Source organism: Manacus candei, unplaced genomic scaffold (genome assembly GCF_025592945.1).
Source record: "Manacus candei isolate 608988 ecotype Guabito, Panama unplaced genomic scaffold, ASM2559294v1 h1tg000059l, whole genome shotgun sequence".
Taxonomy (NCBI): Eukaryota; Metazoa; Chordata; class Aves; order Passeriformes; family Pipridae; genus Manacus; species Manacus candei.
The window spans coordinates 1,699,573-1,726,697 of NW_026138107.1; the positions used below are offsets into that span (position 1 = coordinate 1,699,573).

At 43.3% G+C, this 27,125-nt stretch overlaps 1 protein-coding gene across 4 annotated transcripts in view; it reads left to right on the top strand.

Annotated features, from left to right (window-relative positions):
• The window catches only part of ST8SIA5 (ST8 alpha-N-acetyl-neuraminide alpha-2,8-sialyltransferase 5), a 67,281-nt gene that overhangs the window by 11,785 nt on the left and 28,371 nt on the right, over positions 1-27,125 (top strand). Inside the window, exons 1-3 of one of the 4 annotated variants that reach the window (XM_051803731.1) lie at positions 10,580-10,674; positions 10,871-11,579; positions 25,760-25,867. In XM_051803731.1, coding sequence (XP_051659691.1) covers positions 11,449-11,579; positions 25,760-25,867 — 239 coding nt within the window. In that variant the 5' untranslated portion in view covers positions 10,580-10,674; positions 10,871-11,448. Of the gene's footprint in view, positions 1-10,579; positions 10,675-10,870; positions 11,580-25,759; positions 25,868-27,125 lie in introns of those variants that run through there. The other 3 variants (XM_051803732.1, XM_051803730.1, XM_051803733.1) reach the window with 3 other exon arrangements.

A 27,125-nucleotide genomic window follows, 5' to 3' on the forward strand; every position in this document is an offset into this window, starting at 1 on the left:
CCAGATTTACCTTGTCTTCCTTCTGTCTGTGAGAGGAGGGTTAATAATAGAAGTGGGAAGAAGGGTTAGCAAAGGGGAGGGCTAGTCATGTGGACAGAGTGCCAGCAGCAAAGCTGGCACATGTTGTTCCATTCGCATGAAAGTATGTTTTATTCATTTGCTGATGATCATCTACAGTAGCTATGAGATAGAAATAAGAGGGCCAGAGTATAACCAGGTGAAATGCTGTGGCTTTGTCCCCCTTCTGTGGTATAAGGCTGCAGGAAATGTGATTTTCTGTGACAACTTCACTTGATATAATATAGGCACTTTCCGGGGATTAAATATTAAGGGGAAAACAATCATAACTCAACTCTTTATGGAATTTACTTGACATCAACTTGTTTCCATGCTATTTTCACACTTGGCCCTTTTGCCATCCCACCTGCAACTGTACTGGTCATCCCAAACTCCCATTATAGTCAGGAAAGACAAAGGCATTTTTAGGATGTGATTTGTTTGACACATCTTTGAGATCCCTTGGGATTAAAAGAACTGTTTTCTCCATATAGTGTGTTGACTAAATCTCAGCTAACTGCTTGGAGGATTTTGGTAGGTGTAGGCACATACATTGGTGGTGGGAGTCAAGTACATCTATGTTTAGTGCCATTAATACCAAGATTTCCTGGTTCCCATGAGCTATGTATGATTTTGTCTGTCTTACATGATCTAGGGGGATGTAAAAGATGGAATTGCTTGGGAAAGTGAGTCCTGTGCCCATTCAGATGGATCCTGCTCTTGTGGTCCTCAGAGTGATAAAATCAGAGGTTAAAAGGCAGAGGAGTTTTTTTTTTTGCCTTATGAAGTAATTGGAAAGTTGTCCTTGTTACTCCTGCAATACAGCTGCAAGGCTGAGAAATGTTCAGAAATTGCTGGTTCAGAAATGAGGGAAGAGATGCCAAGGAGGGCAAAGATACTCGCCTGCACTGCACGTGGAGTGTGAGGCGAGCTGATAAAGTGGTAGATGACTTCTCCCCACCATGCAGAAATCACAGTTCAAGTGCTGAAAGCAGCCACGCTGTTGCAGAAGTGTCTTTTTGCCTTCCCGAGCCAGCTTGGAGACCTCAGCACTGTGGTGCAGCTCTGCCTGCAGTCATGAAGAAAGCCTGGTAAAATACAGAGCTCCGAAACAAAACCTTCAGCTAATCAGCTGAAGATAGAGCTCGTGTCCCCCCTTGAACGAGGATTAGGATGAACTTGGCTTTTGGAGTACTGGGAGAAAGTTTAAGGTGTTATGTTTAAAAAAGGAGTGGATAGTTCTGCAAAAATAACAAAACTGTTAACAATTTTTTAATCGAAGCTCTTACATTTAACATTAGAAACCTATTAAAACCAATGGGGAACGAAGCACTTGGAGCTGTAGTTTGAAATCAGCCAGGGTGGATATTGAACTGCAACTATTTTGTAGCTCTGTAACTTTTCACTAGCAGCTGGGAAGATAATACTTTTAACAGGAACACGTTAAATTCTGGAGCACAGACGTGCCATGATGGGAGAGTGGACATTGCAAGGAAGGGTAGTGGTTATGAAATGCTGAGTTAATGGCTTTTTTGTGTATTTTAGGGAAGGGTGATGTGCTGGCTCCAGGCAGCAGCTGGTGAATCTAAGTGTAGGGCTGGTCAGAACTTGCAGGGATTTGCCAGGTGCGTGGCCCGGAGCAAGGTGTGTATTCCTGTGGAACTGGTGACCATCCAGATTAGATCATGTGCCACAGCACGGTGTTTGTTGTGAAAACACTGATTTTTGAAGTGCCAGCTAGTTCTGCTTCACCATCTGGAAGGAGCAATGCTGAGGAAAAAGGTTTGTCCTTCCTTTCCCCAGAGAAATGGATGCTCTGTGCGTAGACCTCAGCTACAACTTCCTTGGATTGTCAAGGCAAAGCTGTAGTGGTACCCAAGGAGAGAGCATAGCACCTGAGCATGAGCTGTCTGAGGGAATTAGATGACTGTGCTGAGCTGTGCTGAAAGTTTCCTATTGCTTTGTATTTGAAATGATAAATTTTTCCAGCTGGGAAAAGTCAGTGGAAAACATTTACCTGGTGCAGTGTATTATGAGGGATGTCCCCAGGCCTAAAGGAGGAAATTCAAGAGAAACTGGGAGTCTAGAAATCTGTAAATTAAAAAAGGGTAAGGGTCACTCTTCATATACCCTTTCTACCTTGCTTTTAATTTCTTTGCCTGTTAAAGCTCAGAGCAAAAATTGAATCAGGTTATAGTGACAGCATGCAACAGTATATATCCTCCCTAACCTCTTTGTCACAGTGAAAAAAAAAAAAGTACGATTTAGTGTGATTATTGCCCCTGTTATTAAGCAAATGTTTCGCCTGTGATTCCAACGAAGGTGAACTCACAGCACTGTTCTTGTTTGCCAGCTACTTCCACAGACTGCAAGGACCCACTAACAGTGCTAGTTATGATTTTTGTTGTAACATCAGGGAAGAGCTCTCCTTATCAGTTAGCCAGTTCTTGGACCTGTGACACTTTCAGTGTAATCTGACACAGTGGTTCGTTTTGTGAAGTGCAGCATGGATTGCAAAGGAGGACTGGGAATGCTGGTTTAGGTGTTCCTGTGTCATCCACGTGCGTGAAATGGGAGTCAAAATGACATCACAAAATGAAGATCAAAAGTGCAGATGCAATATTTAGTTATAAACAGATGATGAAAAAGGCAACAAGTAGGAATATCTTCATTGGTGAGTTTTCACTGTTGAATGTCTCAACACACTGAATCACATTTGAAAGTCATATGCAATGAAGAATAGTTTGGTAGCCTCTGAACTCAAACAACCATGGTTTTGCTGTGTTTGAGTCCCAGATTTATCTTCCTCTGTTACCCAGGTCCAAAGCCTTGCTCTCTCACTGCCACTAGCTACTTTCTTGCTGCTGCTTGCTCATGCAGATATTATTTATTGTCATATGACAGAAACTAAAATTGCACTTCAGAAAATGCTTTACCAAGAGTAATTTGTTCCCAGCAAGACCTTTTAGCTACACAGTAACATGAAAGCATCAAAATACCAGGAGAACATTATAAAAATAAACTGCCCTGATGCTAAAATAAGCTTTAATTGATTGAGAATTGCACCGAGCCTGACAATCTGAACCATTTATTATTATTTTCCTTTCAAACTTCAGCTACATGTGATTTAAAGTGACTGAATTATAGTTCCCACATACCTTCCTGCCCACAGTGCATGCAAGAAAACCCACGCACAAATTTCTTAGCTCCAGAGGAGCAGCTGGATACACCTGGAAGAAAATAAAAAAGCTGATTGAAAGTGAAGTTTAAATAAAGGTGATGGTGATGTGAACGTTCTGAAAAAAACCACCCTAAAACCTAATCTAGCTAAATGCCATGCTGTGCTTCCCTCTCCTCAGAGGAGAGCTCTCCTGGGTATCTCTCTCCCTGACAGAGACATTTCCTTAATATCTGCTGGTACAGCACTGGATCCTGTAGGCCAGATGCTGTTGCAACTCCCTGTGTTGGAGGTTGATATTGGCTGTGGATAAACTACCATTCTGTCTTCCCCACTTAAGGTTCTTAAAGAAAAACCACAAGCAATTGACTGTACTCAGCTATTTTGCTCTCCAGCAAAAGGTCAACATGACTAGGGAAGACTGTGGATAAATGTGAAATACTTTCTGTCTGATGGATAGGAGGCTGTACTAGTGGTCCTGTGCTAGAGAGAAGTGGGTGGAATATAGCAAATATTATATCATAAAATCACAAAATCATAGAATCATAAAATCAGAGAATCTCGGGATGGTTTGGGTTGAAAGGGACTTCAAAGCTCACCAAGTCCCACCGCCTACCATGGACAGGGACACTTTTCACTGGACCAGGTTGCTCCAAGCCCCATCCAAGCTGGCCTTGGACACTTCCAGGGATGAGGCAGACCCATTTTCTCTGGGCAACCTGTACCAGGGCCTCACCATCATCACAGTCAAGAATTTCTTCCCAATGTCCCATCTAACCCTGCCCTCTGTCCATGTGAAGCCATTCCTCTTTTTCCTGTCACTCCAGGCCCCTGTAAAAAGCTTCAGCTACGAGATTTCTTGTTGGCATTTTCTTGTGAAGGATATGAGAGTGGACAATCATTCATTAGTGGCAACTAGTGATGCTTTTAAAAGTGTGTCAGCTGTGATCGTGGCTTCTCTGATTGTGTGAGCAGGGAAGGCACAGACCTCTGCCTTCAGCCTGGGAAGGGTTTTTAGGCTCATGCTGGGGCTCTTGGGTAGCTGCAACTTCCCCAAACACTCTGCCATGTTCAGGTCAGGCAATCCCCAGGCTTGACCCAAGCTTCAGCTGAGTTGAAGATCTCATTGTAAGTCCTCATTTGAATTACAGGCCTAGACAACTCACTCGCAGTCAAGAGCTGAACAGGGATTTTCATCTAACTCCCAAAATTTCAAGAGGAGGGAGATGCTTAAATACCTGTTTTTCTGTGGCCCTCCATCTCTCTGCCCATGTCAGCACTGCCTGTGACAGTGCTGTGATATTTATGTTTAGAGCCAGCAAACCTCAAGCTGCTCGTAGAGGTTATGGGTGATCCAGGCCCAGTCCACGGATGAGTTTCTCCACCTGCCTGTCTGTCTCTCCCCTTAGACTCCCAGGCTTGTTTGTCACCCAAATGGACTATGGTTGCCCTGGTTTTGCATCCCAGCACGTGTTTGCAAGCCGAGCAAGTTGCATGCTGTCAAACACGGTTTCTTAAATTGCAATTCCTGCTCTCTGCCAAGGGGGCTGCTAATAAATCCCTCTCTCACCTTCCCTTCTTGCCTGCTTAAGTTATGAATGCTGGTGGCAAGAAGTGGCTCTGCTAATGCCCAGCAGCAGTGCCCAGCTGTTCCAGGAACAGTCTTCGTTTGTTACCCTAATACAGGTAATCCAGACCCAGGGATTCACAGCAGATCAAAAATCCAAAGGAAGGAATTTGAAAGGGGTGGCCAGTTTTGTTAACAGGCATCTCTGTAGCCACATGCAGGTCAGACCAGACACTATGCAGGGCTTAAAAGTTGAATCCACACTGTCACAGGACGGGAAGAAGGATGTGCCTGGTCACACTGCTGCAAGGATAGAGGTTTCTGTTCTTTGGGTTGGTTGTCCAGATACCAGTGAGCATTTCCACAGTGACAGAAGAGCAAAATAATATATGCTTCATGAAGAATGAGGGTTTTTGAAGATCACGGAAGCCAGATTTATTTTTTTTTTTTTAATTTATAATTTTTGTCATGGACTGAACTAAGCATGGACTAACATGGATGTGTCTGAATATTGGCTTTGGGTAGAGGAATAATTCAGGTGAACAGGCAGACTACCCAAGACAACACTGGTTGCTACAGTATGTAGTTAGGAATGTTATCAGTGCTGTAGGCAGACATCATGAGAAAGGGTTCAAAAACTGAGTGTCTGGGCTGCTTGAAAGGTCATGTGAACTGAAGCTGATGGTTAATTCAAGAGGAATATAATTAATTCCTTCGAATACAAAATCAATGCAGAACTGAGATAAAAAGGCAAAGGTAACTTTTCCTAAATAATTTTCCATAATAGGTCTCTTCTACGTCTTGATTATAAGTGTAGTGTAAAATTTTTGAAGTATTTAATTAGCTGATTAATCAGAGGGATAATTTCTTTTTCGTATTTACCCCCATTCTAATTAGTGCTACTCACTGAAAAAGCAAAACTTATTACAAAATCTGCTACGTTGTCTCTGAAAATTAACCTTTATCTCTGCAAATTACTTCATATGCCACACTAGAGATTTTTTTTAAATATTTCAGATTAACATTTTTATTTTTGCTGTAAAATACATGTTAAAATAGTGAAAGAATTATTAATTGTGGTTTTTGGCATTAGATGATGTATGATCCTTATTCTGGTCATGGGAAATATTTGTTCATTGTGGTGTTAATGCTGGAATGTTTTCATCAAAAAGAAATATCAAACTTTCAACTGCCATTAAACTTGTAAAGTGGCTGCCACTGATTCCAGCACTTTCCAGGCTTTCAATAGAAGGTTTTAAACAGGGTTTTGATGAACTAGGTGGGAGTTATGACTTGCTTGGGATAGAGGCAGGATCATGTTCCTACTCTGAGAGCAACTGTTGGCCATGGAAACCCTTGGACTCCTCTGTGGTTCTACCAACATCTCAGTCCTCTTGATTTGGTGCTAAATCTGAGGCTCCCATGCAGTGCTCCAAAATCAAAGTAATTCTTTTAGCAGATGATTCCTGTAAACGAAATTTCATCCTGTGCCTTTTTCCCTGCAGAGCAAATGAGCTTCCACTGTTCCCAGCTATTTGCAGGGCTGTTGTTGTGAGCCTGAACAGGATCGTAACAACCACACTAAACTTCCTGTATTTTCTAGGAATCTGGAAATGCCCTTGGGAAAGCAAAGCTCTCCCTAGCATTGAGCCCAGCTTGGTTTTGCACTTGGCTATACATTTTAGCAAAGGAACTGTCAATAGTAAATGTACAGCACTACAGCCATGGAAACCTCTGCATCAGAGCTCCCTACCAGTGAGAGGAAGATGACATTCCTTTGGGGAAGACTTCATTCCTTTTCCACACAGGGATGGTGTCAGCAGCATAAAAAAAGGGATGTTTTATTCATGGGGACATTTTTCCCCCTATATGATCCATAATTGGAAGGAAACTGGCCGTGATTCAATAGGTGATGCAATGTATATCCAGTGTACAGGCCATATGTTGTCTTCAGGACACTTCCTCTAATTCAGGCACCTCCACAGGTAGCAAGCAGACTGATGCCAAATTAGCTGTTGTCATCTCCTTGTGGCTTAACCCAGCTCAGAAGAAAATAAATATTTACATCTTAGCTGAATCCTCTCATCTGCCTTCAATATCTCAGTTTAAGACATATGGATTTGTGGCAGTGATGGGGGACTAGACGTTGTGTTAAGCACTAGATTATGCTAATAAATTCATGGTTTATATCTGCAAAAGAATTAATATTGATAAGCATATGTTTATGAGTTTCATATTCAGCAGAACCTTCTAGTCATATACCTACGTGCCAGCTCTTTGCAAAGTCAGGGATCTAGTAGTTTACACAAACATTGTAGAAACTGTAAATAGACATGATTTAATTTTAATTTAGGGGGGAAAATGAGATGTGAAAAATGTTCTACTCGAACCATTTACAGCCCGTAGTACTCTGCTATACTGAGTGTGAAGTTCTTTAGTCAGTGATGGAAAGGAGAGCAGCTGAGCACGCAGGGAGAGAAAAAACCCTGATGGGGAATGTGAAGCATGTTTTGTTTTACTCTGCACCCGTACAATTCTGTGAGTTTAACATGTCCAGTTATGTATTCTGTGATTTCAACCGCCAAGAGACAGATCCTGATATCCCAAGCACTAAGTGCTCTTGCTTTCAGCTGAAATTAGAATGCATGATCAGTCAAACACTAATTCAAATGACAGGTTCAGTGAAAGGTACTTAAAAAAATTCCCAATCAGACCTGCCTATAAGAAATGAATTTTTCTGATTCATTTGCATTAAAAAACAAACTACAGCTTAGTTGGAAGCGCTGTGGATTGTTCTTTCAGCAGAGAGATAGAGATGACATGTGCTTATTCCCCACCCAGGAGAAGTAGAGTCTGACTCTCATCAGGTTTTGCCATTTGGCCAATTCATCTTTCCTTGTGTAGAGCTTCGGTAACATGGTCTTGGTTTCTTTGTCTGTAAGATTTAATATTAAGTTCTTCTCAAAAGAAAAGCTGTGACCTGCTTCATTAGGACTGAAGAGAAAATGATGGACTCCCATGGGAGGTGTCACTGTAAGGAGCACGTTTGTGTTTGTGTTAGAGGACTCAGAGTCTCCCTGCTCAGGCTGGAGGAGTTTCTTGTGACAGATTATCTCTGATGATATTTAGCAAGCAGCTCACATGCAACAAATAAAGGCCAGACACGTGTAAGACTGTCTGCTTCTGGTAGCTTCATATTAAGCGAGGCTATGAGCGGTTCCATTTTGCCACATTTGCTTTAACCTCTGAAGTCTGTGCTCCATCAACCAATATGGGAATACCCTTTCTGAGCTTGTGTCTATCATTCTGGAGGTGTTGAAAAATCGTGTAGATGTGGCACTTGAGGACATGGGTTGTTGGTGCACCTGGCAGTGATTGGATGGTTGGATTTGATGCTCTTGGAGGTGTTTTCCAAACCTTCTCAAAATCTGGAGGGGGTAGGTCTTTTGTTGCCTGTTGCTTGCTTAGGTGCAGGGTGTAAAATTGTTTTAAAAAATTAATTTTTTCTCTTCAGAGGCCTGATGCTTTCAAGGAGGCCTGTAGCTGACAAGTCAGACTCTCCAAGGCCCCTGGGAATGAGTGCTGACATTGCTCATTCAGCCCTTCTGCATGAACCATATGACTGTTTCACTCACAACAAAATTGCAGGCAACCTTGAGCACCGTTTGAAAAATTGTCAATAGGCATCCTATTCCTTTATGCTGGCGCAGAGCTGCTCTGCTTCCAGTTCTGCAGTGCTGTTGTCATACTGGGCTGAAGGCAGCAAACAGATTTCTTTTCCATGTGGCATCAGGAACGATGTCTGTGCGAGATCTGGCACAGAAAACCCTTCACACTTATAATAGATATCTTCTTACTTTGCTTTTTGCTTTAGGTCTGCAGCTCTCCTGCTCACAGGCCTCTCAGGTGCTGTGTCTTCTTGCCAGCTGTGATACAGCAGAGAACGATGAGAGGACACAGAGAATCAAAGACTGACAGGGTACATGGGCTGTTTGCTGCAGCCCTGGCTGGCTGTCAGTCCAGGAGAAAGAGTGGCTGCTCGGCTCAGGAATTTGGTGCACTACAGCAGAGATGTCAAGAAAAAAATCCCTTTGGATAGAGGGGAATAAAGGAGGAAAGGCTCAGAGTGTTTTCACCAAAACCTAGGTGATATAAGAATCTGCAAGACAGGCATTACACCCATAGGAGGTCATAAAAAGCCAAATTCTATTCTCTGATACTTTGCTCTTACTGTAAAATAACTCCTGGAGCAACTGAGGAAAATTTCTCTGTGAGGACTTTCAAAACTACAAGTAGAAACCAAACAATTCAAAGCATTAAATTCCTTTTCCTTCACATCTGACCTTACTGGCCTCGTCTCTCAGCTTCTCCATACAAATCTGCCTGTATAGAGTCCTGTGGAGTCTCAGACTGAGATTCTGATGGCTGTTTCTGATTTTCTGTTTCTTAGAAGTGTATATGGTTAGATCCATCTAAATGGTACAGTTCCTGTATGGAAACGATCTCATATTATATGGCTTACATAAACTGATCATTAAAAGAGACATATTTGGCCCTAGAGATGATGACTTTGACAACAGGGAATCAAACTGGTTTTGCTGTTTAATTTGCAGTCCCCTGATATGTGTATTATTCCTAGTACAGTACAAATGATTGCATCCAACTCAGTTATTTTTCTAACCTAAATACTGGTTTTCTTTCCTTGATTCTGCGAAACTCTGAATCACAAAATGGTAGGAGAGTGTTTCCAAGAAGGAATCAGTGTGTCCTTGCCCTCTGCTTCTGCTTTTGCTTTTGTATCCATCACTGGCCACTGCCAGGAACAAGGCTCTGGGCTGGATAAACTCTGATCTGACCCGGGATCATCACTCTTTTGATATTGCACAGGTGATAATTGAAGCATTTAGCAGGGTTCAGAAATAGAGGTGTGGGAGCTGCGAGAGGGACTGAAGAAGGACATCTCAGGGGCTGAATCCCTACAAATTCTCTGCAAAGTCAGGGATGTCTAAAGGACTGGTGTCCTGCCTGAGGGAGTTCAGGGTGACCAGGTTCCTACCTTAAACACTGGTGTTATTTTCACTGCTTAAAATTAGGTAAGGCAAAGCCTGCTTTAGCCACTGATTGTCTCACCTAGGTTGCTGTTGCCCTGGCTTCAGGATCTGGGTTGAAAGGGTTGCACAGAGTTACCTTTGGCCCTCCTTCCCATGCAGCACCAGTTACAGCTGAAACAAAGTCCATGAACAATCTCTGTTTGCTGTTTCACACAGCTGGGCTGCTGGCACACTACAGCACTTTGCATACGCTGATTTAACTGTTGAAAGATTTATTCACACAAAAATCTTCCTATTCTCTTACTCAAAGGATTTTTTTCCCCCACACATTTTGTTGTAAAAACCCTTTTCCCATCTGTTATTGGGGCAAAACAACCTCCTAGTCTGGAAGTTTCATTCATGGATAAAGCTTTTCGCTGGGACTTGTTTTAAGAAGCCAAGGGTCGGGGGCAGATTTTACTCCCGGTGAAATGAACAACAAAACTCCCATTGATTTCCCTGTGAGCTGAACGGAGCCTCTCCTGACAATGGGGAGATTTTTAGAGGAGTTACGATGGCCGTGGACAAGGTCTTGTTGCTTTGCCCTCTCAAAAGAGAACTGTTCCTGGTGGAGGAACAATCAGAATATTTGTCTCTTTAAATGAATGGTTCTCAGAGCCCGCACTGAGAGGCAGGCTCCCTCTCTGCGGCTGTGAGGCTACTCAGAGCCTCCAATAAATCAGCATGCAGGAGCTGAGAGCTCTGTCCTTGAAGGGATGCACAGTGACCTTGCTTGTGCTTACTCTAGAGGAATAACCAGGGGAAAGAGAGGAGCCCAAATAGTGAGTGGTGTATGACTGAAGGCACTGCATGCCGCATGCAAATGCTACGGCAGGGACAGCACGCTGCTGCACGGAATGCAGCTTTCCTGACATTCCTGATAGCCTGACCAGATTGCTGCTGCTGATGCCTTTTCCTTTTCTTTCTTTCTTTCTGTTTTTTTTTCTCTCCTTTTTTTTTTTTTTTTTTTTTTTGCAGGGGACTGAATGAAACCCTCATGATTGTTACATGCTTGTTCAATAATAGCACGCCCCAGTCACGTCTCCTTGTGAGCACATTTCGTTGGAATCACTGAGCAGAAGCGGAGAAGAGCTGACGACTATGTGTTTCCAACGCAGGTTGCCGGAGCCCCGTGCTTGCCATTGGCTGCAGTTTTCTGGTTTATTTGCAGCTTCCCCCATCTGGAATATGAAAATGGGATTGAAGTAGATAATTGCTAGCAGCGGGTTTTCAAGAGAGGCTTAGAGGGAACAGAATGCCTCTCTCACAGCATAAGCTGCCTGCGCTGGAAGAGCTCTGAGAGATGATTTTAGATGTTACCCACGTCTGAATCTCCTGGAAACTTTACCATGGAAGCAAGCCATTACGCACAGTCCTGGAGCTAACATCCAAAAGGGGCAAGGAAGGGGCAGCAGGACCAAACAATGGGATACCTTGTCCTTGGACTGCTCACAGAAAAGCCAGCGAGCTTTCCCCTCCGCTTCCCGGCAAGAAGGGCATGAAGGTGGCAATGAACTGAATTTTACCCGGTGGAGCTTCAGTGGCTTTTAGGAAGGATGGGATACACTGACCCTTCGTCAAGCCGGGATTTGCTGGGAAACAGAACTTTGTTCTTCATATTCATCTGCGCCTTTGCTGTGGTCACCTTGCTGCAGCAGATCCTCTATGGGGGAAACTATCTCAAAAGGTAAGGGGGGATTCTGGGGAACAGGAAAAGTTGTCTGATAGGACTAGTGGGAGCTACAGAGCTCCAGCCAAACCATTATAACAGTACAAACCACTTCCCGGTGTTGTGCTGACAACATTAACACCTTATCTAGGAAGGTGCATCTGGCATCTGTAATGTCTTAGATTATGAATGCTGGAGAATGTCAGGCAGAATACAACGTTTTGTGAGTTTCTTAGGTTATATTTTAATCCTCAGCTGTCGCAAAAATATAGGTTGCATTTACCTTAAAGTGACTTGCACCACCTGAGTGTTTGCTCCCGATCAGGTCCTGCCTTACGGGATTCCCACTCTGTGTAAGTTCTGGCTGAAATACCTCAGGGGGTGGGGGGAGGTTGAGTTAAGGTAGCATGCTCATTGCTTAGATTTTAATGTCTTTAGAAACAAACATGCAGATGCAATTCCTAAAGTCAAAGTGGCAATAATACTCTTGCAAATAACTGAGGGAGCGCTTTATTTTCTCACTGTTTTATTCCTATGAACTGCTGCTGAGACTGCCCTGCTGTAGAGCACATCAGTCCTTCATCTGAAAATGGTACTGCTCTTTTCACAGCAAACACCAGTGGGGATCTCTAAGTGTTTAACCTTGACCCATGCAGAGTTTGCTTTACTTAAATCTAGTTTGAGGAGTTACAGCTTGTATGATTTTATGAAGAGGAATGTGCATCTTTCATGCTTTGAGGTAAATGGGTTTCAGTAGTATAGGCAGCTGCTGTGGAATTTTTTACTGGAATTAAGCTGCATTCTGCCAGAAGAGATCAATGGTTTGGTTCTTGCCTTGTTTGCAACCCGTGTAGTTGTCTGCCTTGTGCCAAGAGCAAGCAAAATGCTGGCAAATCAGCAAACATTTCTCTCTGGGAGGGAAAAACAAGCATGATACTAATATGTATAGACAGGAGTGTTGTTTATCCACAAAGAAACTTGTGTGCCTTGCACAGCCCCTCTGACTGGGGGCTCTGTCTGCTTTTTGGGCACCTCAGTTCCAGAAAGATGTGACTTTCTCTTTTGGAAGGAGCAAGAATGAGCAGAGGTGTAGAAAACATCTTTGTTTGGCTTGGAGAAAAAGGAGGGTAGATATGATAACTGCCTTGAAATACCCAAACTACTTCTGACAGGAGGAAGGCAACAAATACATGTCTGTAAAGATTGATGACATGATAAGAAGTCATAGGTGTAGGCTGTAGCAGGAAAGATTTGAATTTAGCCAGATGGAAAACTTTTAAAGAAAAAGGTTATCCAAGGAGGTATAAAATCTCCATGTTTGGGGGCTTCAGGAACCTGGTAGGTAGAAAGAGGTAGTACCAAGCTGCCTTGGTGTTGAGGGTCTGACTTTATGGCCGGTTGAGGTCTCATCTTGCATTATTTTCTCAGTTTTTCACATCTGTGCTGGAGGTCTGGCAGCCCTAGCAATCCTTGTTTCTCTAAGTCAAGTGACTGAAACAGGATCAGAGCAATGAGAAATAGATCCCAAGCACAAACTGAAATGAAAAATGCCAGAGTAAAGATAAAATTATGAGAAGATGCAACCAAAACTCTTCCAGTGAGTGATCTCTGTGGCCTGTCTCTGTGCTGCCTTGTGCCCTGGGAGCCTCTGCTGTCATCATCAGGGAATGAAAAAAGACTGATGTCCAATTCCCAGGATTGAAAGGAGAAAGTCTGGTTCTGAGCCCTCTGCCATCAAAGTGGCTCAAGTAGGGACATGTGCATGCATTTCATCACTTGGACTGGAAAACGCTCTTTATTTATTTATTTATTTTATTGCTTATTTATTTATAATTCCAACTTGTAATTATTTGTTTCTTTTCCTTTTTTCTGATTTTTTTTTTTTAAATCATGTGAGAGAGTCTCAAAGAGGGCTTCACCCCTCCCCTCATTCAGAGCAGGGAAAGAGCCCCTCAGCTCCTTTCATCTGGGAAATGGCAGCTCCCATCTTTCATGGAAATCAGAATGCAGGACATGGCAGTCCCAGGCTGCCAGTTATTGACAACAGAAAGGTGATTTATGTAGCAGCCTGCATTGTTGCCATGAGGTTATCATGAAGTTACTTTTTTCAGTTTTCCTTTCCCTCTCTCAGTCCTAACGCCCTGAAGTACCTTCTGGTGACCACTCCCTGGCAGTCTGACTCCAGCCTGCTCCGTGCAGGGGTAGCTGTAACCTCTAATAACTCTTTTATTTCACAAACCTCTGGTGCTAAGTCCCGTCCTAGAGGCCAATGCTGACTGTGAGGTTCCTTGGACAGGTTATAACTGGTCCCTCAGGGACCACGGTGGAGCTGGTGGTTTTGGAGAGGATCCTTGCAGAGCTGAAGTGGGATATTTATATCTCTGGTGCCACTTGCCAAGCTGGATCTTGGGGACACTGCCTAAACCTGCAGCCATTTACTCACTGGGATTCCATGTGCTGCTTGTTTGGTGATGGCCTTTACTTGCATCCCAACACCAGCAACAGCAACAGGCCCCCAGGCCTCTTCCCAAGGCAGAGGGAAGAAATTCCCCAGTGTGTTTAGAGAAACCTGAAAACTGCTACTCCAGTAAATGTACAATGCTTTTTAAGTATAAATACAACAACGGGGTAGCTCTTTTCTCTGCAAGAAGATGGTGGAAATGGGCAAAGGTCAGCAAGGCAGAGGGCATCTGACCTAAAGCAAGCAGCTTGGGCTCAGTGCAGGGGACAGCATAAGCTCAGGACTGGTCCCAGAAAGCAGAGTGGAGAAAGGCATCCTTTTCTGGGAGAAAGATGGGAAAGCTGGCTGTAAGCTGTGCCATGCCAGATGCCCTTAAAAGCAGGGAATGGGCTGGTTTGATCGCCACAAAATCCCACCTGAGACTGTCCATAGAGGTTCTCTGGAGGCTCATGGTCTGTGTTTGCCCATGACCATGTTCCCAAAGCATCTGTGGGGGTGGCAGGACTGCGGACAGGAGAGGAAATAAACTCTGCTCAGTGAAATTTGATAAGGGGCCCAGCCTCTGGTCAAGTCCTCTCTTTCTCCTTATGAGATACTGATGAGCTCCTGGCATTGCTGGAAGAAGGGGAGGATGCAGAGATTGAATTTCTAGGCATTCACACCTTTTCCACCCACCGCGTAATGTTCTCTGTTCCTTCCTTTGCTGTTTTATAAAGGGGTCACTGGAAATCAGAATCCTGCCCGCCTTTTTTTTTTGGCCCTTTTTCAGTTTTCCCCAAAGTGGGATGGACGTGGGTGCTTTCATCAGGGCCAGTGCCTCATCCCTGTAGTGGCAGTTGAAGTCCCAACAAAAGAGAGAAAAACTGCAAGCTGGAGAATGACATCGAGGAGCTCCGGTCCCTGTAGCTTCTGATCCCAAGTAAAAAAGGATGATGAAATGAGATATAATTAAGGGACTTTAATGCGGATCTCTGGGGTAATTATTTTTATTTTAGGATTAATGTGATGATTAAAAATCCACTGCATTGATCTGCTAAAGTGGGTTAAATGCTGTGGACTTCTGCTTAAATCCAGAGCTGCCTCTTGCTTTGGTATTGACTCCTCTTTCCAGTGCTCGCCTTTCAGCTGAATTTTCTTTTGAATCAGATGCTCAGCTGAGGGCTAGCCTGTTTTGTCAGCTCTTGTTTGGCCAGCAGGGAATAATCCTGGATTACATCAGGAAACTGCCACTACAGTAAAAAAATGTTGAAATCTGTCTTCATCTCCCAACCTGTAGCATGGGAGACATCAATAGAACAGTCCTTCCTCTTGGCAAGGGAAAAATATCAGAGCAATACTTTCCTATATGCCAATACTCTACTGGCAGGAAATTCACTAAATTCTGGGTGTTTTACCAGCCTGACTTCTCTAAAGGGTGAGTGTTAGAGTGTTAGCTGAAGAAGGGAAACTGCACCTTTAAAACTACTTTTTTTTTTCAGCCAAGTGAAGAGAATACACTTTCAAAACTTTTAAAGACTCTAAACATAGATTACCCTGGGGCCTACCAGAGGGGGTACATACAATATCTCTAAGAATCACACAGCAAGAGGCAGAAAACCTTCCCATGCAGGCAGCCTGCATTGTTTGAAAGCTTTACATCTTTTAAATGAGAATAAAACATCGCTCTTACGTCTGTGTATGCCCTAATTAATATCAGAGTCTCATGACTTCAGGTAATACCACCATTTTTGTACATCTGAAGTAGTTTTTATTCAACAGTTGCAAATCAACTCCTAGACATTCCTTATCACATAAGAAAGATAGCTTATGATAATTTTTTGCACTGAATGGGCAAATAAGGAATAAACATACAGAATAAACCTACAGAAAATAAACCTGGACTACACCTCGAGAGATCATTTGTCCTGTACCACAAGATCATGTTGTACTTATAACAGCAACAGCAGGAGTTGCAGAGGCTGCATGTGCCCTGAGTTGTATTTTGTCCTAAACTGGTTGTTTGAGGAACTACAGCCACCTCAGGTCAGCTGAGAGCTCCTGCCCCATTCCTGCCCTGTGCTCCTCTGGACTGTTCGTAAGACCCTGTGGAGGTGTTAACTATAACCTGAGACCACCTATCCCAGTGTAAAAAGTCTCTTTTCATTGAAATATTTCCCCCAGGAGACGTAAGCTGAAGGTCACCTAGTGAGTCATCTCTGTGGTCAGGTAGCTCTGTGCCTCCAATTCTAACCAGAGGGAAACATTATGCCAGAGAAATGACATGTATCCTGTGAGTCACCTTGATGAATCCCTCACAAAGCTACAAAGCAGGTCTTGATTTTGGGTGGGTTTTTTTCAGAGAAGAGCACTGCAAACTTCAGGACAAAGCAAAGTCTTGAAACTACACATAATACAAAAAAAAAAAAAAGTGTATTTATGGAATATGGCCATCACCTTAAAGTGACTGTGTCTAACCTGGCATAGCAGGAGAAGCTGAGAATCCAGCCATGCTGATCTTTCTACAAGGTATTCCCAAGGGCATTTCAAGGCAATGAGGACTGGGGTGCAGGCATCCCTGTTGTGCCTAACTAACCTGGCAAAGACAAGGAGCTGAATCACCTCCCCAGAGGTCAGAGGAGCTCTGGAGCCTGTACTGGGGATCACAGGATCAGGGGAGAGATGGCAATGGGATGGAAGGGGCAGAACCAGCAGGGAGCAGATAAACTCAGCTGCCTGAGAAGTCACAGAATGATAGAATCATAGAAAGGTTTGGGTTGGAAGGGACCTTAAAGACAATCTCATTCCAGCTCCCTGCCATGGACAAGGACACCTTGCACCTTGCAAGGACACGTTGTTCAGAGCCCTGTCCAACTTGGCTTTAAATACTTCCAAGAGTGTGGTATCTACAACTTCTCCAGGCAATCTGTTCCAGTGCCTCACCACCCTCACAGCAAAGAGTTTTTTCCTAATATCTAATCTAACCCTGCCCTCTGTCTGTGTTAAGCCATTCCACCTTGTCCTGTCACTCCATGCTCTCGTAATAATGTTTCTCTCTCTTTTTTTGTCAGCTCCCTTCAGGTACTGGAAGGGAGTCACAATTAGGTCACTCTGAAGCCTTCTCTTCTTCAGGCTGAACACACACCGTTCTCTCAGTCTCTCCTCACAGCAGAGCTGCTCCATCCCTCTGATCGTTTTGGTGCCTTCTCTGGACTTGCTGCAGCAGATCCATGTCCTTCCTGTGCTGAGACCCCAGAGCTGGATGCAGTCACCAGTCCACTGGTCATTCCATTTCTATTCTCATTGCTGCTGTTTGTTTCTTTAGGCAATGCTCCTGAAAACAAAGTCTTTCCTTCTGCTACTTAGAAGGGGGAGTTTTTGACCCAGAGTTTTAATCTACTTTTAAAGGAAAGCATCAAGTGGTGTACCAGAGTGTGAGTACCAGAGTGTGAGGGTATGTTATTTCCTCTCCTGTGCTCCCTGGCAGTGCTCCCTATGGCCCTGATGCAGCAAATAGACAGGGTTTGTGTCCCTGCTCCTTCTAGACCTGCCATACTTCTAGGACTGTTATGTTTCAGGTCTGCTTTTAAGATAGCAAAACCACTCTGTATGACAAAGTAATGGTTCAGTTTTACCAATACCCAGCATTCAACACCCTCTCATCCAAAGTGGTTTTAACCCCTCTGACATTTCTGTTAAAAACATCTCTGTTATAACCTGCCATCAACTTGTTTTATGTTGTTTTGAAGAGAATCACCATCTTGGCATCTATGTGTGCGAGCAGGTGCAAGGTTCAGTCTTGCCTCTCTTTGTAGGAAACCAAACCTGGAGCCCAGTGCTCCTATTTTGGGTTGCTCTACACCTGAGTCCCCCACAGCCCCAGCTGAGAGGGATCACATCCTTGGCCACTGACCAGTGTTGCTGACCTGGTAATTTGGTCTTCTGGTTTTGACCTGATTGGAGATCCCTGATGGTTCTTACACTTGCTGGATTTGTTTCAGACATAATCACTGTGCAAGGCTTTGTATTTTCTTACTTTTCACTGTGCCTCATTCTTACCCTTGATTGCTTTTTCATTTCATCTCTTAATTTTTAATTCAAGTGCATTCATTGCTCAGCAGTCCATGCCTCCCTCAGGCAAACTGTGGACTTAACCTCTTATTTCTTTGAGGCATCTTTGCCCTCTGTTGCTTGCATACATTTTGCTTTTTCATCAGCCCTGCAGATAGTCACTGTCCTTCCATGTCCTTTTTATTTAGTCGGTTTTATGCTTTAGTTCTCTTGAGGAAAACCGTAAAAGCAGCCTCTGTCACTGGAATGGCATTTTCCATCAGAACAAATAAGCCAAAGCTAGGCTTTTCACAGTCCTAGCCGAACATCTTAGATCATCAATAGTTTTGAGGGCTTGCTAAGTGGTAGGAGGAGATTGTGCCATCCACTTCAGTGCATGGAGAGAGGGAGCATTGCCTATTCCTGTGCCTGGTACTGGATACACAGCCATTGACTCTAAATGGCATTTTCTTCATTGTTTTCAGCATGAATCCTCAGGGCAGGGTAGGGACACTTGACCTGATGCTAAGTATATTAGTACTTGAGATACAAAGCAATTAGTTTAGTCAGATCTCTAGTGCTTTGCTGAGATTGCTTGTGGTACTCAGCCTGCATCAGGCATCTTTGCAGTGAGATACCATCTCCAATGTAAAAATTTGTTGGTATCTGAAAACATTTGCGAGTCTCTGTGCTTGGGGCTTGATAGTTTGTTAGGTTTTTTTCTTGAAAACCATGCGCCTCACCATCAATTCATTCTGTTGTGGGTTTTGTGCTGCCCCTAAGTATTACAAACAATAATATTTTAATCATTTAATATTTTATTACAAATAGAATTTATAAAGATCATCTATTACTCCTTAGACGTTTGTCTTCCAGCCACAGATGAGAGAAGGTAAGATTTCATTGCTTTGAAAGGCATCCTTTGATGTTCTTGGTGTCCTAGTCAACATTGCATCCCCTGTAAGCCCACTAGTTGAATGTGGTGTTGAGTCTGTTTTATTCTTCTTGGGAAGTGATTTTGGACCGAGTTTTTCAGACACTGCATGTGAATATCTAAAGCAAGGCTTAACCCAAATGAGAAATGTGATACATGAAACAAAACCTCTTTCTGTCTAATAATGGTTATAATCCAGAAGCTTCCCACCTATGTTTTCAGTTTTGCTTTTTGCACTAGTCAAAATATACTCCTCCACCACTTTAATACTATTATTTCCCTCTAACACATAGAGCCAAACTTGTCCCTGGTATAATAATGTAAGGCCAAGTGAGTGCTGTAACCAGATGTGCTCATTTCCCACATCCTCGATCCATATTTTGTTTTTCATGGGACCTATTTTATTTCATTTCTTCCTTCTGTTGTGAATATACCATTCCTGCTCTTCCATGTGTTTTCAAACATTTTCCAAACCTTTTAATAATCTTGTCCCAGTAAGATGGCAAGTGATCAGCTCAGTAATTACCCACTGTCAGTCAACTTGCAAAGCTGTAGGTCACTGAGACAAAGGCTGATCTCTATTAGTGGAGCAACTAGAAGGATTCATGTATCCAGACTAACACTTGCATTTTGCTAATTTTACTGGAGAAATAACTATTTTTCTAGACCAGACTGGTCAGATCCAATGCTGCTTCCACTGGATGGAAATGTGAGTTTTCATATGGACTCACATAAAAAGGACAGCATCCTGCTCGAGGACATGAGTTGGCCCCAGGAATGTTTCACTTATTTGTGCCCTGCCTAGTAGAGCTGTGCCCATGGATTCCCAACTGAAAGAAGCCAATGGACACATGGTATTTTTCTGGCATTATATAGCACAGGTGAATTGGACCTGGACTGCTATAGGCAGATTTATGTTTCTTTCTTTCATCTGTGCTGTGTCTTTCTAGACAGCTGTGCCTTGAATATTTATTTCAAAATGGATTGGGGTGTTTGAAGTGATATTAAATCATTCAGGTTAGCATTTGCCTTGTCCTTGTCATCTGACTTCATTGTCTTCAGGGACTGAGCCTGGCCCTTTTTTCAGGAAAGAGGTTTTGGACACAGAGGCTAATCTGACTGGACTCTGCTGGGCTGGGTTTGATCTCAGTGTCTCACTGTTACCTCATAGTAACTTTACTCCTTTTGAGCACCTCTGAGGTCTTTTCAAGTGCAGTGTAAATAAACTTGCTGTTTCTGGCCTGTGCAAAATAAAAAGAGACCCTTGTTTTTAATCCAAATCTCCTCTTACTGTTATCTCTGCTGGCTGCTATGCTTGTCTTCACTTGTGCAGCAGTCTGTCACCCTGGAGATTCCTGATGTTCCCCTTACCCAACCTCCTTTTACTCTCTGATCCATTTTAGTGAGTGTTTTCAATCACTTTCATCTGCAGGTCACTCGTGCATACCACTGCTTTCGTTTTATTTTCCCTACACCCTGTGGACAACAGTGAGTCATAGTTTCCCTATTTTGCAGAAAGAAGGAATTGGATCTCTGGCAGGATTAACCATCTGACTTTCCAACACCTCTGTGACATCCCTGTTAATAGGCTGGGGGCATCACTTTCCGTTTTCAAAGAGAGTAGCACGATCATTTAACACTAAAGTCTTCAGTTCCTCCTCTTCAAGGGCACAAGAATTATGAAAGAGGGAAACTGAGGTACAGTGCTAGGGAGAATGCATGCAGAGCAGGAATATGAGAACTGCTAGAAAGCAAGAGCAGGAAAAGTGAAGACAAGAAATAGAGGGAGCTCAGAAAGAAAATGAAGTATTTTGCCTTGCTCCTGGAGACATTCATGTCTTCCTTCCCCCTTCTAAAAAGGAGGCTATAGACTTCTCTTCTTCCCCTTGCTTGACCACTTGTGTAGGCCAGCAGGCTGAGTCAGGTCTTGGCTTAGCATCACTGACATAAGACAACATCACTTTCTATCTGTTTTTGCTTATTTTTTGGGTTTAATTTGCCTCTGGTGGATAGTGGACGAGGATAGTGGTAGCTGTCACCTTGAAAGATGAGTGGAAATAGCCTGCTGGCTGGGATTAAATGGGATGAGCTGGTGGTATTTGGGGAATGGGTTCTCACTGGAGTGGCAGGTGCTCTCTCCTTGTATCACCTTTGTGATGCCCCCGTTGCCACTCTGTCCTTGTCACCCAGAGGTGCTGATTGCTGTGTTACTCAACCACTTGCTTCAAACAGCTCTTATGCCCTGATAGGCCATGGATCTTCCCTGAATAAATTCTGCTGCATGCATGGTCATGGACTGCTCTCTGTACAGAGTCCAGACAGGACCTCCAGCTGTGCTTAAAGCCCTTTGGGTCTTCTTCATTTATTAGCTGTAGAATGGCCCCCTTTTAAAGCTTTGCCTTCTGGTCTAAACTGAATTTTCACCTTTCCTTTCCTCTTCAGAAAGACAATGAGACCCCCCTGAGGTGGGATCTCAGTGTGAGAGCAGGATGGATACAAAGCTTCTTGCTGCAACCCATCCACACGTTCGTTCCTGCCTCGTAGTTCAAAAACCTCATAATTACCTGACATCCTCGGCTATTAAAACCTCTGCCTGTGTGGGAGTTGTTTTTTGTTTGGTTTGCAGCAACAGGCTTTTAGTATTTGCGTCCTGCTGTTTCCTGACAGCCGGTTTTGACAAGCCCTTCAGAATTACTGCTGCCTTGTTAATTTTCTGGTTTTTCACCCCCTCCCGCTATTCTTACATTACGCCACTGTTTATTTGGCCACACACTGATTCAACATTTACAGTTACCAATTAGGATCAAAATATTCCTTTGACATTTACCTGGAACTCAGGTCTTTGTTGCTAAGACATCCAACTTCACTGAGCTTCTCCAACGCAAGGCACAACATTATTCATGCTCCTATTTGTTAGGGGTAATTTCTGTGATTAATGATGTCCATAAATGACGTCCATCTTCCTTGATGAGCAATTTCCTTGCAGTGAATGGGCAAAACATAGCATCTCTGCACTGAGAGTGTTTCTGGCTATTACATCTTTTATGAAGTCGTCATCAGCATCACACGTTGGGAAAACAGAGTAATTTTAGAAGTTATCACAATTTGCAAATTGAGCAAATGGCAAAGTTCCACTGTTGGTAATCATTGGTAATGATTCCAGGTGTAAAATTAGCTTTTCTTTTCTTTTTTTAAAAACTGTTTTACGTGAACTGTCTCAATCGTATAGTAGACCTCTATGTCTGAGTCACTTCCTCAGCTTTCCTCCCATTCTTTTAATCTTTCTTTACCCTCTTTTTTATGCTCTGCTGCTTTTTCTCTTCCTTTTCTGTGTTTCCATCCTGCATGTGCTTTTGTGCTGCAATTCTGATTCACAGAAGATTAATTTGCCTCTTCTCTGTTTACCAGTTTAAATGTAGTTAGTGCTGAGAATGAATGTGGTAGAATTTAACTGCAGTAATATGCCAAAGAAATATACTGATGGAGCAGTTCAAGTCTCTTTTCTGTTTTCTCAGACTGTTTGCAAATTTGTCCAGGCAGCTTTTATGGACACTTAGAATTCACAACTGAGAGGATTAGAACATTTTATGTTTTAAAAATTGAATTCTCCCAACTCAAGGCTGATCAAAATCAATGGTAAAGCTCTCAGTAATCTTGTTAGAAACAGAATTAATTCAGGTCAGTGTTTTTTAAATGTCTCATCCTTGGTTTCTACTCAGTCCCAATACTACAAACCATTGTTCATGGAAGTTGTTCTTACCATGAGGAGGAGGTTTATTGTACCACCACTGCAGAAAATGCAGAGCAGCAGCTTGGTCTCAGCCTTACAGACTCACAGTGAGACACACAGTCCTAGAAGCTGTGCAGCACTTCTTTGGTGGTGTGTTTTGTGTATCTATAAGCCTGTGTGTTGTTAATCTCTGGAGCACCTGCTGGAAGAAGAGCCCTGTGTGATCTGCCTGGTTAGGGGCTGCACACTTGGATTTCTCCTGGCTCTATAAGCTCTGCTCACAGCTCTCTACTTCACCCTCACCACAGAAGGTGTCATACCCAGACCCTTGCTTGCCCTTGGTAGATATTTTTGTACCTTAATTAGATCCCCCTTCCTGCCATTTCAAAGCTGAGTATTTTAAGCTGGTCATCATAAGACATATCTGCCATTCCTCAGCGTTAGTCTTCCCACCTCCTCTTGGATCTTACCCAAAATGTGAATGTCCTCCTTCAAACTTGGTGCCCCTGCTGCAGTGCACATTGTTCCCAAAAAACTGCTTGATGAGAGGAGGGCATTCAAGAGTAATTTACTGTTTGTTTTGCTTTATGGACAGATTCACCCCCCTCCACCTTTGGGCATTTGCTTAGATTTCCTTCCAGCTGTTACATGTGGAGTAAAGACATAGAAAAGGGAAGGACTTTATTAAATGTTTCAATTCTTCATTTAATCTGCTTGAATACTGGCTATACTTTTAGGAGAGTTCACCTCTGAAGGACACACAAACACCAGCTAATTATCTGAATTAATGCTCTCTATTTCAGTTTGGAAGCAAATATCTGAGCCTCAAATATGTAAATTAAATCAAACTAAAAAGTATGATTCCAACTTGGTTTTCCCACACTTCTGTTTTCTCTCCCCATGTATCACTTAGAGCTGCCCTTAGCAATTATAAGATATTTTTAAGGCCATATATTTATATGTCTTATACAAAGATATATATTCAAAGGATGCATGTTTCTATACCAGTTACAGTGTGGCAAAAAATGTGTTAGACTGTGGTGCATGGGAGATAATCACAAGTGTGTATTTCAACAGGCCTCAGAGTGAAGGTGTTTTAGTCATTTTCTCCTGTTTTCTTCACGCCAGTATTATACTCAGAAATTGTACCTTGAGCAGTGTCAGCTGATTAAAAACTGCCAGAGCAACATACAAGGTGTGGGGCTCCCTGATTATCCAGAGCACTTAATTACCCTGTAGCCATTGTAGCATAATGTATACACACTTGGATATGATTCACAGAATCCCAGAATCCAAGATTGGTTTGAGTTGAGAGGGGATTAAAAGATCATCTTGAAGCTCATCTTATTCCAATCCCCTGCCATGGGCAGGGACACCTTCCACTAGACCAGGTTGCTCCAAGCCCCGTCCAACCTGGCCTTGGACACTTCCAGGGATGGGGCAGTCACAGCTTCTCTGGGCAACGTGGGACAGGGCCTCACCACCCTCATGGGGGAGAATTTCTTCCCAATAAGCCTTCCATCTAAGCCCTGCCCTCTGACAGTGGGAAGTCATCCCTTGTCCCAGGTCCCTCTCCAGCTCTCCTGGAGCCCCTTTAGGCACTGGAAGGGGCTCTCAGGTCTCCCTGCAGCCTTATCCTCTCCAGGTGAACACCCCCAGCTCCCCCAGCCTGGCTCCAGAGCAGAGGGGCTCCAGCCCTCAGAGCATCTCTGTGGCCCCTTCTGGACTCTCTCCAGCAGCTCCACGTCCCTGTGCTGTTGTTCCCCAGGGCTGGAGGCAGCTCTGCAGGGGGGTCTCACCTGAGGGGGCAGAGGGGCAGAATCCCCCCCTGCCCTGCTGCCCATGCTGTGGGATCAGCCCAGGGCAGGGGGTTTCTGGGCTGGTTCATGTCCAGCCTCTCCCCCACCAGCCCCCCCAGGACCCTCTCCCCAGGGCTGCTCCATCTGTTCATCACCTGCCTGGATTGATCCCAGGAGCTGCCCCAACCCAGGTGCAGCACCAGCACTTGATCTTGTTAAACCTCATGAGAGTCCCATGGGCATATTTAAACACCCCATGTTGTTCCTTCCTGATTTCCTGTGCTTATACTGCTGCCAATTAGACCAGAGGGTGCATGTGGTCTGAGAGACTCTCCAGTCCTTGTAATAAGCCTGTTGACCAGAAAAACTACAGGGGTCCTGGATGCCCTTTCTTTTGGACAAAGTGTGCTGGGAGATTATTCCCTGGCCATCTCCACACAATTCAGCTGAAAGTTCACTTTCAGTATTGGCAGCACCAAATGTTCACGACTCTGCTGCCAGGCTTCTGAAATAATGAAATTGGGTTAAAATGGAGAAGTCTAAAAATAACAATCTGAAAGGTTCGTTTTTGTTGACTTCTGAGCTAGGGGAAGGATTTGACCATTGTCCAATATTTTTTTTAGCATTTTTAGATTTCTACCTAACTGTAGGTGTAGTTTCCAGAAGACTGCAGGTATCATGGAGCTTGGAATGAATTTGTGGAAGTTTGGAAAACAGGGAGTTGTGATGATTACGTTGTGCATTGGCTTAAAAAATGTCTTCTGTCCAAAGAGGGAAAAGAAGCAACATATTGTGACAAATCCTTTGCTAGCATGGCCAACAAATTAGAGGAAGGACCCAGTGTCCATCACATTTAACAACTACTGTAGATGTAAAATTGAAATTTGGAGCAGCAGTTTTCCACATCTCCAGCTCTTTGCCCTTGTGTCTTTTGGAATGAAATTTCTACCTTGCTCCACTCCACACATATGTATCCTGTTTCTGAGCACAGATGAATAGTGAGCCTTCAAATTTGGATGGGGAGCCTGATTTTCTTTTCAGCCAAGGACTTTTAGTGTCTATGGGAAGTGAAAATTAATTGTTGCCACTAGTAAAGTGATATCATGTGCTTCTTGGTATCTTTTCATTGGTTTTGGTGAATGTGTCGTAGTCACATTTCTATGTTAAGAAATAGGACATGAGAACTCATGCTGATAGACTTGACCTAATGAATTATATCAAATATCAACTGCCTCATTTTCTTGCTAGAGGGCTGCAGTTTAGCTGGCAGAATGGAGAGGAATTGGCAAATTGGACCGGCACCTTTAATTTCACGGATGACGGAGCAGTGAAGAGTGGCAGTGACACAGGCACCAGGTACCAACACCCGAGGGGATGACTACAGAGATATTTCTCTCCTTGTATGAGCCATAAATGTGAGCACAGGCTGTATGAAAAATGGGATTTGCAGCGTGCTTTGGCTGTTTGGCACTGCTGCTCATAGCACAGAAGATTTCAGGGGTGCCCAAGTGCAGCAGTTGTGCCTAAAGAGCTCCACAGCTATCACAGGCCATCTGCATAAACTCAGGCACAGGTGTAGGGTGAGTATTTGGGCTATCTACCCGGAACATGGTCAGTTGTAGAGGTTAGAAATCCTGTCACATGTGGTATCAATTTCAATAAGTAGCAGGGAAATCTTAAAAAGACTGTAAGATAGAGAAAAAACCCCACCAATAATTCAAAGGACCTTACCTTTAATATAAAATAAAACTTTAATATAATTAAATTAAATTAATACCTTTAATATAAAATAAAACTCTGAGTAAATTGCTTATTTATTCAAAGTATTATCATTTTGTAACCGTACACAACCAGACCTGTGGAGCTGATAGCATTTCAAAGGCAAGCAGATATTACGGAGTCTAACCTGCCAAAAATCATCCTGTCACTGAACTGCAGCAATGCTGCAGTTCTTGTTAAGGCTCTTGCTGTAATGTGATCCTGTACAAGTGTTGTCTGCTGCTCTGCTAATTTATTTAGTTAAGACTCCTTATAAAAAGAACCAAATTAGGCTGAAGTTTTTCACTCAGAGCAAGGGAAAAAAAAGGTTCATGTATGTATGTATGTATGTATTTATCTTCTATTTTTTTGCACTTTTAGTATATGCACACATAGTCTGTATATACAAAGTCTTCAATTTAGGCACTTGGCATATAAAAGAACTAAATGTGACACAAAGACACATATCTTCTTAAAGGCATGAGAAAATAAATTAATATAGATTTCCCACTCAAGACACCTTTGACGGAGGCAATTGAACCATCACTGACTGCAGGACAGGGAACCAAAACCCTTGAATGCAAAATACATCCTTGTGAGGTTCTGAACCACAGGACTATTCTCAGTCTCTTCAGCCTCTTCAAGGACAAAGAGGTTGAGGATGCAAGTGGCTCTTACACGAAAAACTCAAAACTGCAGAAGCTAGATATAAACTTAAAAGGTTATCACATCAATAAAAGTTTATAATATCAATAAAAATGCATATGTCACATTCTGTGTCACGATACAACACGCGTCTCTGTCTTCACTGGAACAGGCTCCCCAGGGCAGTGACCACGGCCTCAGGGCCGCCAGA